This window comes from Moschus berezovskii, chromosome 25, assembly GCF_049115385.1.
Source record: "Moschus berezovskii isolate FMDL1 chromosome 25, NW_MosBer_1.0, whole genome shotgun sequence".
In the NCBI taxonomy this organism is placed as follows: Eukaryota; Metazoa; Chordata; class Mammalia; order Artiodactyla; family Moschidae; genus Moschus; species Moschus berezovskii.
The window spans coordinates 9,644,549-9,664,978 of NC_142484.1; the positions used below are offsets into that span (position 1 = coordinate 9,644,549).

At 46.5% G+C, this 20,430-nt stretch overlaps 1 protein-coding gene across 1 annotated transcript in view; it reads right to left on the bottom strand.

Moving 5' to 3' along the window:
* Positions 1-516: 516 nt before the first annotated feature.
* The window catches only part of SLC3A2 (solute carrier family 3 member 2), a 28,097-nt gene continuing 8,183 nt past the window's right edge, over positions 517-20,430 (bottom strand). The window contains exons 2-10 of the mRNA XM_055415693.2: positions 6,110-6,547; positions 5,552-5,725; positions 4,884-4,978; positions 3,233-3,301; positions 3,088-3,146; positions 2,741-2,921; positions 2,488-2,631; positions 1,146-1,229; positions 517-1,018 (exon numbers count right to left, since the gene is read on the bottom strand). Coding sequence (XP_055271668.2) covers positions 656-1,018; positions 1,146-1,229; positions 2,488-2,631; positions 2,741-2,921; positions 3,088-3,146; positions 3,233-3,301; positions 4,884-4,978; positions 5,552-5,725; positions 6,110-6,547 — 1,607 coding nt within the window. The 3' untranslated portion in view covers positions 517-655. The remainder of the gene's footprint in view (positions 1,019-1,145; positions 1,230-2,487; positions 2,632-2,740; positions 2,922-3,087; positions 3,147-3,232; positions 3,302-4,883; positions 4,979-5,551; positions 5,726-6,109; positions 6,548-20,430) is intronic.

Consider the following 20,430-nt stretch of genomic DNA (forward strand, 5'->3'; position numbering starts at 1 on the left):
ACGTCCACCAAACTCTAAACTTAATGCATCTTATTTCTTCTCCGTCTCCTCACTAGAGGACAAGCCCTGAGCAGACAGGGATCTTTGCACTGTTTCCTCCTGTAACCCCAGGACCTAAAACAGTTCCTGGCACATGTTGAGTGCACAATAAATCCTTGTCTAATGAAGAACCTGCAGTACTTTTAGAAAACAGGCCACCCCACACCCACCTTTTCTCCCAGAAAGGCCAAGTCTGCAAAACAGGAAAAGTGACCATGCTTGGCTGGAGACCACTGTTGAAGGATGTTAAAAAAAAAAAAGAAAGTCAGCAAGAGCCGAGACCTCCAGGAGAGAGCACCCTGTCCAGGCTCGGGGAGGAGGTAGGGTGCTAGTCCGGCCTGACACCTCCTGGCTGTTCTGACTTCAGCAGGCCCCTTCCGCTCTGGTCCTGATCACTGTGAGGGGGTCCAGCAGGGGAAAGGGGAAGAAGAGAGAAATTCCTGCCATTGACAGCAGGTGGAAAGAAGACATGGCCTCACCAGGCAGGAGTGACTTTTATTTGAAACCAGAAAACACCCTATTTGGGGGTTTATCTGTAACAGTTAAAAAAAAAAGAAGAGAGAGAAATCAGAACCCAAGAGCCTGGGGAGGGGAGGGGAAGGGTAGTGGGCCCAGGTCAGGCCACGTAGGGGAAGTGGAACAGCAGCCCCTCATGAGGTTGTAGGTTCAGGTGCTCCAGCTCAAGAGAGGTGCCCTTCTCACGGCCTGGCTGGGTGCTGAGCAGCAGATTCACCCTGGCTGGCAGGCTGGTGCCGGTGGGCAGGCTGGAGGTCCCCAGCCTGGCCTGTTGGCCCACATCCCCAAAGTTGAGCACTACGAGGAAACGCTCGTTCTGGTCCCACTGGCGGATGTAGGAGAAGAGGTTGGGCCCCGAGGAGAGATTGTAGAAGTCTCCGTGCAGCAAGGAGCGCTCCTTACCCCGCTGATCACTCAGCCAGCGGAACAGGGAGAGGAGGGAGTCAGGGTCCTCACTCTGGCCCTGCAAACAGTGATAAAGTGATAAAGATACTTCAGACAGGGACAAAGGGCTCCCCCGGGCGCGAAGTCCTACCAGCTGCCGGCCCCCACCCCTTGCCAATCAGGCCCTGCCTATGGAAAACACTTACCTTCACAGTCATGCTGATGTTTATAGATGCTGAGGCGTTGGGAAAGCTGGATTCATCCCACAGCATGACCGGGGCCTTCTCAGGCTGAAAACCAGGCAAAAGAGGACTTTGGAAAAAAACCTAACTGCTCTCCAACTCCTCCCCTCATTTCCAGATTTATAACCTCCTCTACCTCAGGGCTTCGCACTCTGTCCCCTCCACCTGGAGAGCGCTTCTCCCAGACAGCCACAGGCTAGTCCCTCACTGCGCTCTGATCCCTGCTCAGGGACCTCCCTCAGGTTTTCTGAGGCCACGTGATATAAAATCAACTGCATCCCCTACTCTCAAAGCCCTGTGCTCTGCTTTCTTTTGCCAAGCACATGTCAGCATCTGGCATCCTTATTACAGGTGCTTACCATCTGATTTCAGCACCACCAGCTCCTTTGTATACTGCTGTATCCTTCATGCATAGCACATAGGAATTACTCCATCAGTTTTGTGGATTAAGTGACTAAAGGGTTTTATAAATGGGCTTCCCAGGTGGCACTAGTGGTAAAGAACCCGCCTGACAATGCAGGAGACATAAGAGATGCAGGTTCGATTCCTGGGTTGGGAAGATCCCCTGGAGGAGGGCACGGCAACCCACTCCAGTATTCTTGCCTGGAGAATCGCTATGGACAGAGGAGGCTGGCGAGCTACAGTACACAGGGTTGTAGAGTCAGACACGACTGAAGCAACTTAGCACACGCATACACAGGTTTTATAAATATCAGCTCAATGTCAACCTCCAACCTTGTGGCTAAAGCCAAGTGGGCACCTTCATGGTCTTATCCCACCTCGGCTCTCACTGTGTGTATCTGGTCCCCTACAAAGCTCTGAGTTCCTGGACAGCACAGAGCCTAACCAAGAGTAGCCACTGTCCAGTGAATGAACAAATTACTAAGTAACGGCTACCGTACTGAACTCCACCAGGGAGCAGGCACTGCATTTTAAATATGTCTTGTTTCAGTCATAACTACTCTCTGCGTGTGTTAGTCGCTCAGTCGTGTCGCTCTTTGTGACCCCATGAACTATAGCCCACCAGGCTCCTCTGTCCATGAGATTCTCCAGTTAAGAATCCTGGAGTAGGTTGCCATTTCCTTCTCCATACTACTCTATAAGGAATGCAATTATCGCAGAAAACATGATTCAGAGTCAGAGAGAGAAAATAACTTGCCAAGGCCACACAGTGACTGACCAGGGGGCTGACTAGCAAACAAGCTTTCCTTCCCAAGGTTCATGGTCTGTCCGCCGCCAGCCACAGAACCACTGTGATGGATGAACACAACCTCTCCCATTGTGCTGGGCAGGCAGCAAGCGTTACCTGTCCAGGAGGGCTAGCTCCCTCCAGGCCAATCTCGTCTCCATAGTTGAACACTGGGGTCCCCGGCAGGGTGAAGAGCAGCAGCTGGTACAGTCGGAGGAGTTGGGGCGACACAAAGGAAGTCAGCAGCCCTGCCTGAGACACCTGAAGGAACGGACACACTCTGAGCCCCAGAGCCCACTTCTGCCTCCGCCTCCAGTACCCTTTCTTCCAAAAGGCCTCCTGCCCGCTCTCCCACCACTGTGGTACTCACACTCCAGCTGCACCAGCGGCTGCCAAAGGCGTCCAGATACCGGGTGACCCGGACATTTGTATGATTCCCAGTTAAGTTGGAGTGTGACAGGTAAGAGCTAGTTAACAACAGGTCCTTGGTGGGTTCGAGCAGGCTCAGGATCTGCTGAAGGTCGGAGGAGTCTGTGCCTGCAATCAAGAGCCTGCACAGAACAGAGTGGGAGTCGAGGTTAGTACTGGACAAGAAAGGAGAATGGAGGCGAAGAAGATTCTCTGGGCTAGGAACTCCCCCCCTTTCCTGGGGCTCCTGCTCCACTAGGGGGTTCCCAGAGTGGAGCTGAATTGGGGAAGCTGGGGTCTGGCACCCACCGATCCTCACTGAAGTTCTTAGTGATGTTCTGCCACTCAGCTAAGAATGAAGACGGATCCTAAAAGGAAAAGAACAGAGTTGTGAGGAAGGGAAGGCTATCGGGTCCTGGCAAGGCTTCTGTTCTCACTTGGAAAGGGTACTCACTGTCAGATTCTGCACGTCCCGGACCTGAAACCCGTCCACACCGGTCTGCAGCCAAAACTTCAGAGCCTCCTATCGGGAGGAAGGCAGACGTACAGAGGAAAGCTATCACTGCTGACACAAAGGCTCAGAAGACTCCAGCCCACACTAAATCTTGCCTACCCTATACTTCCCCATGACCTCAGGAGAGGCACTTGCCTTGAACAGTCTCGCTTTCTTGCCTCTACTATAAAGCTTTAGCCTTCAGTTCCCCTTCATTCCACCCCACCACTAATCCTTAGTGATACAGTGCTCTTCTCTACTCCTCCCCATGGTAAATCGCAAAGCTTTACCTTTAACACCTACAGAAAAGGCCTATACGCTAAATATTAACTTTCTTCAACACTTAGCATATGTAGAATGTTGATACACTCATTTTACAGATAAGGAAACAATGTCAGAGAAGCAAGGAGGCATGCCCAAGGCCACAATCAGGGAGCAACAGTGAAGGGACCTAAAATGCTAACCAAGATCCCAAGATGAGTATACTTACTCCTCTCCCAGTTTCTTGGAGCCTGGGGAGGGTCTAAATAAAAGAGCCATTCAGAGCAAGACTCAGGATAAAAGCCTGAAATTCAAAGCACAGCCCCAGGGCAGTTTACCCAGCGATTTGAAAAGAGAAGCCAGCTCTGCAGAATAGGCCCAGGCTTGAAGCCCTGGCATTCGTGCACCACGTGACACAGGCCCCTACTCCCCCTGCCCTCTCTCTGGGTTCTCTCTCTGCTCCCTGTGTTCTCTCTTCTGGTCTCCATCTTCATCTGAGGCTACCACACTTCACGCCTTAACATCTAAAAACGTTCTTTTCTCAGTAACTTTTAAAGGGTCTTCTAGCAAGTGGCAAGGAATGAACCAAATGACCCCAAAGGTCAAGTGAAATCCTAGGAGTACAGAATTCTACCTCAGAATCCTGGCTGCTAGCAGAGGGTCAGAGTCTGCCTCCATTTTTGTTCTATCCCTTCTGAACTGGTCAGTGCCCTAGAACCCAGGCATTAGGAGCTGGGATGACTTTCAACCCCCACTCCCAGTCTACAGGGTAAAGAGTTTGAGCCTTATTCCTTCAGAGAAGGCAGATTTGAGATTTAAGATTAGTTGGGACCTTCAATCCCAGGGCACATTAAAGCCCCTCTGAACCTTAGCTTCCTCACTTACAGACTTGGGATATGGGTAGGAACCTTGTTTGGTTACAGAGGATTAAAGAAAGTATATAAAAATACTCGGCATACTCCCAGACACATAGGAAGACCCCAATGCTTACAATTTCAGACTGGGCTGCCTTCCAAAACACATCAAATAAGAAATGGGAAACCAGACAGGACAGGATTCCCACAAAGAAAGGGCTTCCTCTGCCAAAAGGAAGAAAATTCACATCTGAAAAATTCCATCCTGGCACTGTCACCCTCAGAGTCAGGGAAACAAGTGGTCAGAAAAGGAATAAACAACAAGAGGGATGCTCTGCTTGCCTATCCTTCTACCCATGGGAAGAGAGTGCCTGCTGGGCTACAAGGAGCCAGCGGCCCCTCGCGTGGTGAAAGGCTACATTTATAGAACTCACTAGGAAAGGGCCAAACATCCCCAGCATCCGGCTCCCACATGCCATCAGCACCAACACACTCACCTTCATTTTGGTGGCCACAGTGTCAGCGTGAATGGACTGAAACCAAGGGTTCTGGCCCTTGTAGTTGGGAGTGAGGTCCAGGATGACCCGGATGCCTAGAACAAAGGAGGAAGAGGTGGTTGATAGAAAGACTTCGAGAGAAGGGAAAAGGAAGAAATCAACAAATACAAGAGGGTAGAATACTCCCTATGTATTGGTACAAAAGCTTAGATTTGAACCCTGGTGAAACAATGATATGAGCAAGTATGGGGGCTGAGGGGGAGGTGTCGGGAGGGAGTAGTGTAACAGAGAAGGCTAAGCTATGAATAGCCCTGGCCCCCTCATTCCCAAAGTGAACTTAAAGTAAGACAAGATTTTACTTGAATTTTTTTTCCTCCAAAGGACCTACTCTTAAGTTTTAAAACCACTGATTTAGCAAAAGCCTACATTCTGCAAATAAGGGCACTGAAGCCCAGAAGCTAGATAACTGTACATCCAAGCATACGAAGTCTCTGAACCACCTGACAAATCCACTTTAAGTTGAAGCCTAACAAACCTCCCCTGGACCTGCCCTAGGAAAACTGTGAGCCAGTCAGCAAGAAACCAGAGAAAACTCCTCTCCGGCCTTTCCCCTGGCCAGAAGCCCAAGTCCTCTCTAGCTGCCACTTTGCCGGTTCTAGGACACCCACTCTTCTTCTTGGCCGAGTGCAGGAGACTCTCAAAATCTTCCTTGGAGCCAAAACTGGGGTCGATCTGTTCCAAGTTGGTCTCTGTGAGGTCATCCTCCTGGTTCTTATGAATTGGGCCCAACACAAAACCCTTCACTTTCAGGGTGCTTAAGTAATCGAGCCGCTCCTTTAGGCCTGAAATAGAAAAGCAAAGTTGCAGTGAGGCCTCGCCTAGGCCCCTGATCGCCCCTATGAGGCTGGATCACCAGACTGAGATGCTGATGTAAGGCGGCTAGCAAGTTGCTTCAGAAACACGCTGTGACAGGCTACGGGCGCCGGGAGCGGGAGGGGAGCATGCTGAGTCAGCCACCCTCAGGAAAGAGCAAGCGGGGGGCAGCTTCCTTCAAAGAAAGCAAGGAGGGGCTACGTCTCGGGGAGCGGTCGCTAGTACGGAGTAGGGTAGAGAACCGTCTGAGTCAATCTAGGAAAAGAGTTTAAGTTGGCGACCATTTAAACCAAGGGCCCATGGGGTGGGAGGTGGGGTCGCGCAGGGAGGGAGATGGAGGCGCCTGGACTCACCCGCCAGGTTGCCAGCATCGTGGCCCAGGAAGGCCCGAAGGTCTCCAATGCGGTAGAGGGCGCCCTTGTGCCACCATCTCTGCTCTGGCAGCTCGCGGCAGCGTGGGGCCTGCACGATGATGACCACGGCGCCGGCCAGCATACCCAGCCAGCCGAGCCAGAAGAGCAGCAGCAGCGCCCAGCGGGTGCGTACCCAGGCAGGGCTGCCCGCCACCTTCAGCAGCTCCTCTTTAGACAGGCCCGTGAACTTGGCCTCGGCCGCCGCGTCCGCTTCGTCGTCGGCCACCTTGATCTTCACCAGACCATTCTTCTCGGTGCCGCCCGCCACGACCACGGCCATCGCCGCCCCAGACGCCGCGTTCATCGGCTGCTTCTCGGGTTCCAGCTCGTTCAGTTCCACTTCCTTCATGTCCACCTCGGTGTCCTGGCTCATGGTGCCTGCAGAAACGGAGACACGACGCAGTCGGCGGTCAGCTAGGGGCTGGACACCTGCCCGGATCTCCTGGCCCCAGAACAGACTCCCAGGCTTCCCTGGCTCCGCTTAGGTTCCCCGACCAAGTCTGCGGCGCGGCGGGCGCGGCCTCTGGGCCTGAGTAGGGGAGCCCCGCCCCGGCCCGCCCCCGCTTGTCCCTTAAAGTGGAACCTCCTGGGTTGCTCTTTCAGGGACTGAAAGGATGGGCGGCGGCCGAGGGAGTAACTCAACTCCGATGGCTGCGTGGTTCAATTCCCCTGGTCTATTTCCTCATCTGGAACCGCCTAGCCCTAACGTTCGGACATTCAGAAGGCTGAGCAAGGAGCCACCTTTAGATGGGCGGAGTCTGTAATCTGTCCTGCCCCCGGTCCCCGCTGGTCCCTCCCGCCGCCGCCTAAGCGGGCTAAAGGGGATATCCAGAACTGCGGGGTTTCTTCGCCCACTCGGAAGGTTTGTGACTTCCCGCGACACCATCTTCCATTTGCCCAGGCCACTTGAACTCAGAGTCAACGAAACTCAACTCAGCCCCTTCCCCCACCGGGCCTTGTCTTCTTCTCAGGCCTCTGGGTCTTGGCACTGGACCCCCGCTTTACCACAGGGCTTACTCCCACTCTTTCAAGATATCTTGAGTGTAGTTCAATTAATTCATCATGCAGCAAATATTTACTGAGTGCCCATACAATAGTGTGCTTGATTAACTTTAGTGAATTAACCCTAATCTAGTGTTCTTCATGATATTTTATGATGAATCTGTTTGGACAGAAGAATTGCTGACAGTCCCCATTTTACCCTACCCCGCCCCCAATTTCTGGCGCCAGGATGTCGGGCAGCTAGGAATCCAACATCCAGAAGAGACTGATGGATAATCTCGGGACTGACAACATGCAGCGGAGGCTGGGCCTCTCTGTTGGAGGCATCCATCTTCTCACTACAGATAAGAAGGTGCCACGGCCAGACTGCTCCCCACTTTGCAGGGCCTCCTGCAGATTAGTCCAGTGCCGCCCACTCCAGGTGCCAGAGTTCCCTTACCTCCCTGTCCCTTCGCTGTGCTAGGCCTTGGAGGCAGCTGGTACTGCCGAGGCCTTGTTGGCATATGGCCAGGGCACCTTGGACTTGAGTGGTGTTGTTCAGTCACTCAGTCATCTGACTCTTTAAGACCCCATGGACTGCAGCACGCCAGGCTCCCCTATCCTTCACTACCTTTAGCTCAAACTCATGTCCATTGAGTCAGTGATGCCACCCAACCATCTCATCCTCTGTCTCCCCTTCTCCGCCTGCCTTCAATCTTTCCCAGCATCAGAGTTTTCCAGTGAGTCAGATCTTCGCATCAGGTGGCCCAACTATTGCAAAGACCTTGAAGACCACCCAACTTCTCCCCACAGAGGACCCTGGATTGAGAGTGAGACAAGGTTCAGCCAGATGTCAACACCATGAGGTGTCAACACTCCCAGGAACTTCTTGTTCCTAAGCAGCGCCAGCGGGGTTATTTTCAGAGAGGACCTGAAGGAAGTTAACTTCTTTCTCCCTCTCCCACCTGGGCTGGAAGCCAAGACAGCTGTGTTATTTGGAAGAAAACAGAAACCAAGATCTGAAGAAATAGAAGAGGTACCAAAGGAGAGCCAAGGCCATGAAAAGACTCGCCCTCTGCCCTTCCCCGTCATTCCTCTCCCCTCTTCATACCAGACTCATCCCCATCCCCCGCCCCGAGCAAGCAGGTAGAGGCTGGACTTCAGACCTGTGCTCAATGATGACAGCAAGGCCAAGGGGCCCTGGCCATATGCCAAAAAGTGCCAACCAGACTGAACAGACTGTCGCCATCATGAAAGCTCAAAGTCAAGAACTGTGGGGTCAGACACTCTCTTTGAGATGTTTCAACGTAACACTCTCATACATACACACAGTATCTGACTCACAGTCCCCAACAGCTCCAGGAAGATGAAACCAATTCCCCCAGCATTCGGTACAGAAGCTAACAACTTGCCTCCCCAAGTTTATCACCCACCACACCCGACACAGGGACCACCCTCCAGCAACATCAGCCTTCAAACACCTGTTAGTCCTGCCACATAACCAGCTATGTCAGGCCTCTGCATCTTTGTGCACGTCATCCCCTATGTGTTTTGACCTTCCTTTTCTGCTTTATAATCTCCAATTCATTCCAGACCTAGCTCAAATGATAGCTTCTCTCAAATCCCCTGGAAGAATTACTTTCCATCCGCTGTGCACCTATCTCTTCTACAGTTCACATCCTATTTATTACTCTTCCTTGTCTGAGTGTCGGCACTTCAAGACAAGTGGCAGAGCCTTGTGCTACTTGTTGATGAACCTGCCTGCTCAGACGCAGCCACTTTGTAAGTGTGCAGTAAATAGTGGATCTATTATAATTAGAACGCAGTATTTCCCTTCTTAGAAGCAACTCAACAAAAGCAGCATGTATTTGAAAAGAAAAGTGCACCTCAGTGTTCACAGCAGCACTTATAACTGTAAAGACATGGAAGGTGTCCTTCAACAGACCAACGGATAAAAGAAGATACAGTATCTATATGGAATACCACTTAGCCACAAGAAGGAACTTCTGCCATTTGCAGCAACATAGATGGACTTTGAGGGCATTATGCTAAGTGAAATAAGTCAGACAGAGAAAGGCAAATGCTGTATGATATCACTTATATGTGGAGTCTAAAAAAATACAACAAACTAGCAGATATAACAAAAAAGAAGCAGACTCGGATACAGAGAACAAACTAGTGGTTACCAGTGTGTGTGTGGGCAGGTACTCTATAGGGGTGAGAGACCAGGAGGTACAAACTACTGGATATAAAATAGGCTCAAGGATGTATATAACATGGGGAATATAGCCAATATTTGGTAATAACTGTAAATGGAAAGTAACATTTAAAATTATATTTTAAATTTCTTAATTAAAAAAATGCAGGAAAAAAAGGAGTATGTGAAGATAAAGGGATAAGGTGAAAAGGAATTTAAACAACATTGTGTGGCATCAAGAGGAAACTGCTTATGGAGGAAAAGAAACCAAGACTTGTAACTGTTCAACCAAATAAAACAAAGTAATAAATCTGGTTGAAGGGGAGGACAAAAAAGCAACAGAGCAAGACAGCAGAGAAAGAGGGCTGAAGGGGCTAGAGATCCTCGGATCCTAGTGTATTTCACCAAATACAGAACTTAATATTTACTACAGAATTCAAAGTATATAATTTGTTCAAGAATTTAGCCTTCAAGAGAAGCAAGGAAAAAAGTAGTTCGAGAGTCCAGAGCCAATAAGGACAGATTAATGATGTCATTAAAGTCTTTAGGACTTTACACTCATTCAAGCAAATGGGGGAGGGGGGTGGCGCGGCGGGGCGGTTGGGGCCCTGAAGTTCAGAGGGCCAAGTCCATAGAGAAAGTTCCTTTCTAATCCCCTATTGCAAAAATTCATGTCCCGTGTTTCCCAACAGGCGAGGATTACTTGATCTTAGCCAAAGATGGAAGCTTCCCCCCCACCTCAGCGTGTTAAAAAAAAAGATTTCCAAAAACAGAGCAAAGATAGGAAGATAGTCAGACACTCAGGAGACTGTCCAACAGACTCTGCAACACTGCCAAAGCTGAAGATATAATTCCAAAGACCCAGAAAAAAAGCATCCAGGCTCTGTCTCTAAACTACCCATCAACCTTGAGGAATTTAGCCATTTGAAAACTGGATGATGGCTAAAGTTAAGGAACTGAGCACTTGGAAGTCAAAGTGTCGCCGAGATGAAAGCAGAGAAGGAACGTGAGCCCAACCAAAGGGGCCCACTTGGCAGCTGTAGAAGCGGTGCTGGAATATTATCTGTTATTACAAATCCTGCAGGTGGGACACTGGCTGGTGAAGAGAACTGTCAGAGTTGTCTTCACTAAAGGGTGAGGAATGTGAGTGGGGATAAAAGCCAGAGAGTAACGGAAAAACAACCAAAGCCTTCTCGTGGCAGAAGAGAAATGAATGCACCATCTGCACAGTGTCTCATAACCAAATAAACTGAACAACACTGAAGCAAGTCGTTCTCTCTGATGCAACCAAATACTAAAAGAGAAACACCAGAGATTCAGCAGATCAATTTATGGACGAGAAAGAGAAGTTATTACTCTTGGATAGATGACATCAGATATTCAACTGATCAGAGAGAGAATACTGATCTCATCAAAAGGCTAACTGGTAATAAGAGATGAAATGATTCCTTAAATGAACATTGAAGTACTCCAACATCAGCTCCTTCTGCAGTCCTGGTCACACAATACGGGCGGCTACTGTCAGTTTCCCCATCTCCTGTGCTCTTCAAAACTATCTATCATCACATTCTTTGAAAGGAAGTCATGAAGTGCAGCCACACGCAAGAGGTATGAAGTTACATTCGGCCTCCCAGAGGGAGGCGTACCTTCATAAATTATTTGGGATTTTTCTGTACAGAAGATTTCTCTCTTCTCATATACTTATTTATCTATTCATTTATTTATATCAGTATGGATTCTTGGATACTTATTTTATACTTTGGGTTAGAATCTAACACCGTACTGCTTTCTTGCTCCACTTATTCCAGCTTTTGCCACTGTGAGCTCTCTCACCTTGGCCACTGTGTCCTTTTAATACATGCCCCTTCCCCTTTTCTTTTCTTTTTTTTTGAGCATTTTACTTTCTAGCACTATAAGATGTTTCAGGTTCATCTTGTATATTCTCTAGGGCCCCAGCCCTAGAAATAGCATTTCTCCAAGGAGCCACAGTCCCTTTTATTGGAGAATAGTATTAGAAGTCAAGATATGGGCACTCAGGCAACCTTTGAGGAACAAAAGTTACCCATCAAAAATATGTCTTGGAATTCCCTGGCAGTTCAGTGGTCAGGACTCCTTGCTTTCACTGCTGAGGGAGTGAGTTCAATCCCTGGTCAGAAACTAAGATCCCACAAGCCACATGGCATGGCCAAATAAATAATTATATATATATATATATATATATATATATATGTTTTTTTCTTGTATGCTCCACTTTTTTTGGGGTGGCTGGTGTCCTATTTTTAAAATCTGTCCTTACTTCAAGCCCTGAAAGATATACATCTATACTTTCTACAGAAAAAAAAGGCTTTATCTTTGACATTTCAATCCTCAGTTCATCTTTAATTGATGTTCACTTATGGCATAAGGTAGTGAACTAATCTCATATTTTTTCCAGATGGATAACTATAATGCAATGAAAATACATCCATAGCACTACCCTGGTGGTACAGTGGATAGGAATCCACCTGCCAATGCAGGGGTCATGGGTTTGATCCCTGGGCCAGAAGGATTCCACATGCCTTGGGGCAACTGACCCTGTGTGCCACAACTACTAAGCCCGTAAGCAACTACTGAGCCTGCTCACAGCAACTAAAGAAAGCCCAAGCAAAGCAATGAAGACCCAGTGCAGCCAAACATACATACATACATATATGTACTGGTCTGTCCCCAGTTACTGACACGGAGCTCCTAACTCCCTTAGAATCCCCTGGGTGATAGGAATGCCTTTTGTTCTAATGAGGCCACTCTTGATGGGCTCCTAGATACCTTCAGGATCGGGGCTGGTTACCAGAAAGGCATGACTGGAGTGATGAAACTTTCAGTCCCACTCCCCAACCTCTAGGAAGGGGAGAGGGGCTAGAGACTGGATTAATATCAATGGCAAAGATTTAATCAACCGTACCTACATAACAATATCTAATGATGATCACACCTACAGTTTCCGAGTTGGTGAACGCATCAAGATGCTGGCAGCATGGCACCCACACCCCCACTCCTTGCACCTAGACTTCTTCCATTTATCTGTTCCCGAGTTGTAGCCTTCATATTAAACTGGGAATAGTAAGTAAAATGTTGTACCTGACTCAGTCCCTCAAGAAATCCATTTACTCTTAAATCAACTAACTGACCCCCAAAATCTTTGTCAAATATTATGACCCACTAATCTTTAGTTAATTCTGTATTTCTAATTATCCAAAATTAATCTGATCCTGTGATTCCCACAACCCCCTAGAGCCTTTCCTCCTCAATCCCCCTGCTCAGTATCACAGTTCAGTGAGTGACACAGCTATTCTTCCAGTTTTCTAGGCCAGAAGCACATGGGCAATTTCTTAGCTTTTATATCTTCCTATCCTCCCTGTCCAGTTAGATGCTAGTATAAACTCTGTAGCCTGATTAATATAGGTACAATATCTCCACTTAGGGAAAAACACACACACACACAAGCTTCTGCTGCATGCTATCATAAAACTCTCTAAACAAATTGGAAATGGTTCCAAGTCTCCATCCAGACTTAAAATAAGCCAGTTCTTGATCCTGCATTCAGTATTTCAAATGTCTTATAAATGTATTTATACAAATATATTTACATAAGCAATATTAATAAATGTATTAATAAATAAACCAAACTCTCAAGCACTTTTGATTTTCACAGACATTCAACATGGCTAAATGTTACCAGAGCTTTCCAGCAATACAATCCTAAAGACACATAATGAGGCGTTGGGATCTTTGATTTCAATATTCACTTCCCGAACATACTCTTCCTTCATTCCCTCAAAGCAAGTAACTCAGTATTTGAATAGTTCTGCCCACATCTGCCCCTGCTCCTACCTATGCTCATTTTTGGGTCCATTACAGGAAAAATCTTAGGGCTCCATAGAGGGAAACAGGTGCCTAACTAAATTTTATATTTAATAAAGTGAAAAGGGGGTATATAATGTTGAGAAGTAGACATTTAGGGACAAGTATGAAATAATAGAAACCTGAATTTAAACCAGCTCCTTACATTGCAACTAAATTGGTTAATTTCAACAACACTCTGTAAAATAATTTGAACTACAGAGAAATTAAAAACAAACTAAAAAAAGTAAAACACATCACTAAGAAGGGAAACCCTCTAATTAAAATAGAAACTGTTGCACTAATGAAATGCTAGCTAGAATGTAACCAATCTGAGAAAGGAAATAAACTTTTTCCTTGAAGAAACACATACTCCTAGGATAGGAACTAAAGAATTAACAGCTACAGTCACCTGATTACCACAGCCTGATTTTCAGTTTCTTAACCACTGTTAAGTCCCCAATGACATGTTCCCAGAGGTACTGCAATACCAGGCTGTGATACTGAAATACACATTTGGGACTTCTCTGGCGGTCCACTGGTTAAGACTCCAAGCTTCCACCGCAGGAGGGCAGGGGGCACAGGTTCAATCCCTCCCTGATCAGGGAATTAAGATCCCACATGCTGTGTGGACCAAACACATATTTGGTCTTCAGTCCTCTTTCCTGGCACAGAGCTTCTAAAATCTTTGGAATCTCTAGAATAGAGTGGAACTGTCAGCCTCACCCCTCACTCTCCAGAGAGGATAGAGGAGCTGAAGCCTGATTAATCACCAATAGCCAATGATCACGCCTGTGTAAGGTAAAAGTCGCTCAGTCATGTCTGACTTTTTTGTGACCCCATGGACTGTGTAGCCTGCCAGGCTACTCTGTCCATGGGATTTCCCAAGCAAAAATACTGAAGTGGGTTGCCATTTCCATCTTCAAAAAATGTCTCTTTTGTTTAAGTTGCCGTATACACTAGCAATGAAAACTAAGAGACCTAAGATTAAATCTAACAGTGAATAGATGACTTCTTTATGAAGGAAAAGATAATATCCTACAGAAACACATTCAAACAAAAAATAATGAGAACCTAGAAATGGCAACCCACTCCAGTGTTCTTGCCTGGAGAATCCCAGGGACGGGGGACCCTGGTGGGCTTCCGTCTGTGGGGTCGCACAGAGTCGGACACGACTGAAGTGACTTAGCAGCAGCAGCAGCAGTATATGCCAGGCACTTTTCTATGAGCTGGGTGGTAGCAAGGAAAGAGACCCTGCTTTCATGAAGTTTAATTTCACTAAGTGAAAGAAAGAAAATTAAAGAATACTCAAACACACATAACATGTCAAATGATTACAAATGCTGTGAAAAGGAAGTGTACTATGAGAAGATTACCTGATTCAGGGAAGGCATCTCTGATGAGGTGATATTTGAGCAAAGACACAAAGAGGTAAAGGAACAAGCTATCTAAAGGTAAAAGAGCTTTCTAAAAGAAAGTTTTCTAGGTGAGGGAATAGCAAGTGTAAAGACCAAAAGGTCTCATATTTGTAAACAGAAAGATTTGATGTCATAAAGAAATTAACGCTCTCTGATGAAACAAAATTTTAAGGCAGGATAAAAAAAGTTCAATTTTCCCCAGGCGTTTTAGCCACTGCCCTCTCCCCTTTAGTGTGCACTGTGCATCTGCATTAACCAGATCCCCTTAGAAGACACAGCAATGCCTACTTGCAAAAACAAACAAAAGCAACTTCCTCTTGGCACCAGGAAGGTAACTCCTTAGAAAATAACATTCCTTTCTCAATTCTGTAAGGGGTCACAATAACTCAAAATTCCCCTTGCTAGACTATGTTACTTTGATATATGACCCTTTGTCTCGAAAATTTCTATAACTCTGCTTTGACCTCTACCAGGGGAACGGTCCTCAGAGCTTTCAGAAAGATCGTCTCCTGGGTTATAATCCTCCAGTTGGCTCAAAGAAAATTTTCCAGTTCTTTCTTAGATTGACTACTGATTAATTTTTTTCATCAACGTCCCCAGACGGTCTATCAATCCACTGCAATTCCAATACAAATCTTAATATCCGTTCTTGGGAACTTTATGATTCTTTAACACACATATAAGAGAAAAGGGCCAAAAACAGTAAAGATATTTTTTAAGTAATACTTTTGAAGACAGATCCTACCATATATCAAGCATGTTATATTCCTAAGTAATAACAGTAGCATGCTAAAGTAATAATCATAACATGAAATAGCCAAAGGGATGGACAAATGGACCAACAGAACACAATATGACACCTGAAAGAAACTCATGCATATTTGAAACCTTAATATATGCAAAGATAATATCACGACCACTAGAGGAAAGAACAGCTATTCACCAAATGGCACTGAAAAAAATAAAATTAGGTGACTACTTAAAAGTAAACACAATAATATATTCCAAGTGGTTAAAAGACCTAAATATGAAAAGTAAATATTTTAAATTTTTAGAAAAAAATGAGAGTATCTTTCTGATTTTCAAGGTAAGGAAGGAGCTCTTTAACAAGACAAAAAAGCACAAACCATTAAGAAAAGAACTAATAAATTCTACGAGAAAAATCTGTGCATCACAAGAGACCATAACAAACTGGAAAGACAAGCCACAAAAGGGAGAAGACACAGTATCTGAAACTAACAAGACAACAGAGTGCTGGATAAAACCTAGAAAGTTTCACTGAAAACCAGTAAGGAAAGCGGCAACAATTCAGCAGGGAAAACAATTTACAGACTAGGAACAGTAAGTTCACAAAACTGGAGACACAAAAAAATGCCAGTGAACTCCTGACAGGTTACCTATTAGTAATCAATAAAATGCAAATTACAATGACAAAAAAATACAATCTTATGTCTATCAGATTGGCAAGACAACTGATTGAGCCAAGTGATGACAAGGACACGAAACTGCCTAAGTGGCAAAATTAACTGGTATAGTCACTCTAGGTGTGCAAAGTACAAAAGTCTGTAGAACTGAAAATACTCTTGCTGCTGCTGCTTCAGTCGTGTCTGACTCTGTGTGACCCCATAGACAGAAGCCCACCAGGGTCCCCCGTCCCTGGGATTCTCCAGGCAAGAACACTGGAGTGGGTTGCCATTAGGTATTACCTATCAATGTCACTCCTGGATTCATAACCCAGAGAAACTCTCATAAACTTGCAGAAAGCAACATATAAGGGATTTCACTGCAGCATTGGTTACAATAGTAAAAACTTAGAAACCTGTCAAAGGGTTTATCACGAGGGGACAAAGTAATTTGTAGAACATGTCTAGAGTATATAAAAAACTGAATTTTAAAAAGCTAGGGCAAAAAAAGACAGGCAAAGTGTATCAAAAATATAATGTTAAAAAAAAGGGAGAAATAGTAGATTCACCTTAAAATTTTTTCCAAAACCTACATGATACAAGAGCGCCAACGGGCTCCTTTTTGATGAGGTCCTCAGAGTCAGACACGACTGCGTGACTGAACGGAACTGAACTGAACTGACTCCAAAGGAAGAACCGCACCACTCATGGAGGGACCACGGTGTCTGGTGGATACAGGGAACGGATGGAGCAAGCCTCGAGTTCATCTCCCTGTTCCAAAACTCCACTCAATAAAAGCAACCTCAGGGAGAGGATTCCTGACACGTTAAATGATATGAACAGATAATGATCTTTGGCCAAGACCCAAAGAAACAACCTATAATTAAGATTCCCTAACCAACAAGGACCAATGTATAGCAACTATACTCAATATTTTATAAAAACCTATGAGGGAAAAGAGGAGAAGGCAATGGCATTCCACTCCAGTACTCTTGCCTGGAAAATCCCATGGACGGAGGAACCTGGTAGGCTGCCGGCTGCCGTCTATGGGGTCGCTAAGAGACACGACTGAGCGACTTCACTTTCACTTTTCACTTTCATGCATTGGAGAAGGAAATGGCAACCCACTCCAGTGTTCTTGCCTGGAGAATCCCAAGGGCGGGGGAGCCTGGTGGGCTGCCGTCTATGGGGTCGCACAGAGTTGGACACGACTGAAGTGCCTTAACAGCAGCAAGGGAAAAGAATCTGGAAAGAATATACATATTTATATACATGTATGTGTGGTTGTAGTTGAATCACTGTGCTATATACTTAAAACTAACACAACACTATAAATCAACTATACTTCAATTGAAAAGAAAAAAAAAAGATTCTCATCAGGCTTTGCTTCCCAAACTTCCATTCAAGGTCACAAACACAATCTTAAAGATGTTCCTTTTAAAATTTCACAAATTTGGCTCTTCCAAAACCCAGTCTAATCCTTCTTGGGAGAGCTTCCAATTGGCATATTCCTCCCCGGGGTTCAGGAAATAAGGAAATTCTGTTCCCAGATTGAATCTGCCCTACAGGTCAACATCCTACTCCAAGCTCATTGCAGGGCACTGTGCGTTTGCATATTCCTACTCCCGGACTAATAGATGCAGTGCCTCTTGCTGCCAGGAGAGGGCAGAGCTATTCCAGGAGCTGCTGCCTCAGAAATCCTCAGAAAGATTCCTGTTGGAGGAAGCTGGTTTACAGCTCTAAACTATTTCTTCTAACAACCTCTTCAGGAGCTTTATAACATAGGGCAAGTAAACACTGAGTTATAGTGACATGCTGAGAAAGATCGAGGGCAGGAGGAGAAGGGGGTGACAGAGGATGAGATAGTTAGATAGCATCACTGACTCAATGGACTTGAATCTGAGCAAACTCCGGGAGATACTGAAGGATGGGAAAGCCTGGCGTGCTGCAGTCCACGGGGTCTCAAAGAGTCAGACACGACTGAGTGATTCAACAACAACAGGATATATAGCAAATGAAGTCATGGTAACAGATAAATTGTTCAAGGCAGAGTGAGACAAGTGGATCCAGAACAGAACCCCGAGTGCGATGGATTACAGAGAATGGGAGGTAAGGAAGTCAATGGAGTGGGGACAGAACAGTTTCAGAGATTCCTACTTTGTCTTTTCCAGACCAAAGGCTCAATATGGGGACTTCCCTGGTGGTCCAGCAACTAAGCCCACGCACCACAACGAGAGAATCCCTGTGCTGCCACGAAAAGTCCCGCATGACGATTCTGTGATGCAACCAAGACGTGACGCAGCCTAAGTAAATAAATAAAGACTCAACGTGGGGGGTTACTCAACTCTTATCAATCCCAGTAAGCACTTGGGGACCAGGGATATGATCACCAGACAAGAATCCAAGGACTTCAGGGAAATGTCCTGGGATGCAGGACTTAACCCCTGGCAAGGATTCCAGTGGGTGGGGCAAAAATCACTGTTTCGGTGGCTTATAGAAGCTCTGAGAAAGCAATGGCCTATGCTGAGTGAAACAGATATGCTTGAGTGGCCCTAATAGATGACAGAGGAAGCAATAAAGAGGCTGAAGAAAGCCGACATGCTGGAATGGCTATGTGAGGCTAGGAGACCCATCAGAGAATTGTGTTCCCAGAAAGGGCCCAGAGGACACGACATTCACCAAGGCCATCAGGAAGGCACGACTGACAGGGGCACCAGCATCACCTGGAAGTTCAGTGGCAGTTCTCCTCTACAGCCCGGGAGAGGAAGTCACGGAGCTGACAGCCTTACTTCCCGCTCACCCCCACCAAGTGATAGTGAAGTGAAAGTCACTCAGTTTCCGACTCTTTGCAACCCCATGGACTGTATAGTCCATGGAATTCTCCAGGCCAGAATACTGGAGTGGGCAGCCTTTCCCTTCGCCAGGGGATCTTCCCAACCCAGTGATCGAACCCATGTCTCCCACATTGCAGGCGGATTCTTTACCAACTGAGCCATAAGAGAAGCCCAAGAATACTGGAATGAGTAGCCTATCCCTTCTCCAGAGGATCTTCCTGACCCAGGAATTGAATTGGAGTCTTCTGCATTGCAGGTGGATTCTTTACCAACTGAGTTATCAGGGAAGGCCCATCAAGAAATATAGGAGAGGAATTACAAAGGCACTGCTTAACTGCCAGAAGTCAGAAAGCTGTAATTATCATAAGGGTGGCAAGATTGGAGGGTTACCCATAGGCCTGGAACCTGTCAGAGACAACTGTAGATACAATAAACAGTGGTATCCTAGGGGGAAGCCAATGAGGCTGCTGCTGAATATCTCCAACCTGAAGGGAGAAAGAAGAAAGGAGCACAAGGCTAAGGACGGTCACCACAAGAAATAGTCAAAATCTCTGTCTTAGTTCCTGGGTCTGAGCCGACTTTCACATCCCAAACTCAGTTACTGAAGAGGTAACCAAGTCCCTAGGGCAAGGAGCATGAAACTATGATTCTCCCAGTTCTTCCCAAAAAGGAACTCATCATCTACTAAAAGAACTATACATTTGGAAAAGGAGAATATGCAAACATTTTGAGGATTTTAGACACAGGACCTGAACTGACACGGATGCCTTGAGGCCCAAAGCATCATCATTATTCCCATTAGAAGAGGTAATTTCTGCAGTCCTCAAGTGTTTAGTGAAACTGATCTACTCAGGAGTAACCTCTACATTGGGACCTTGGCCTACAAGAGAAAGGCTATCACAGTGGGAAAGGCAGAGTAAAAATCTCTGAAACTCCCCCGCTCTTCAGCCATGATAGTAAGTAAAAATAAATTACCATATCCTAGGGAGTAACGGTCCGAAGGTAATGGCACCCCACTCCAGTACTCTTGCCTGGAAAATCCCATGGGCGGAGGAGCCTGATAGGCTGCAGTCCATGGGGTCGCGAAGTCGGATATGACTGAGCAACTTCACTTTCACTTTTCACTTTCATGCATTGGAGAAGGAAATGGCAACCCACTCCAGTGTTCTTGCCTGGAGAATCCCAGGGATGGCGGAGCCTGGTGGGCTGCCGTCTATGGGGTCGCCCAGAGTCAGACACAACTGAAGCGACTTAGCAGCAGCAGCAGCAGGGAGTAAGCAGAGAGGGACAGAGATTAGAGCCACCATTAAAGACAGCCAGGATACGTGGACGGTGATGCTTATCACAGCCACTCATAGAACTAAAACTCCCAATCTATACACCAGGTGACATGGTAAGTTGCCAACTTTGTGTGCGACTCAAGAATACAAAAGTGCATTGCAGGTCCAAGTTACAATGCCTGAAGCCCTGCCACTTGAACCATAACATTCAAGAGACCTATGGGGTTGGAAAAATACGCACTATGGAGCCTATGGCAGGCCCCAATGGG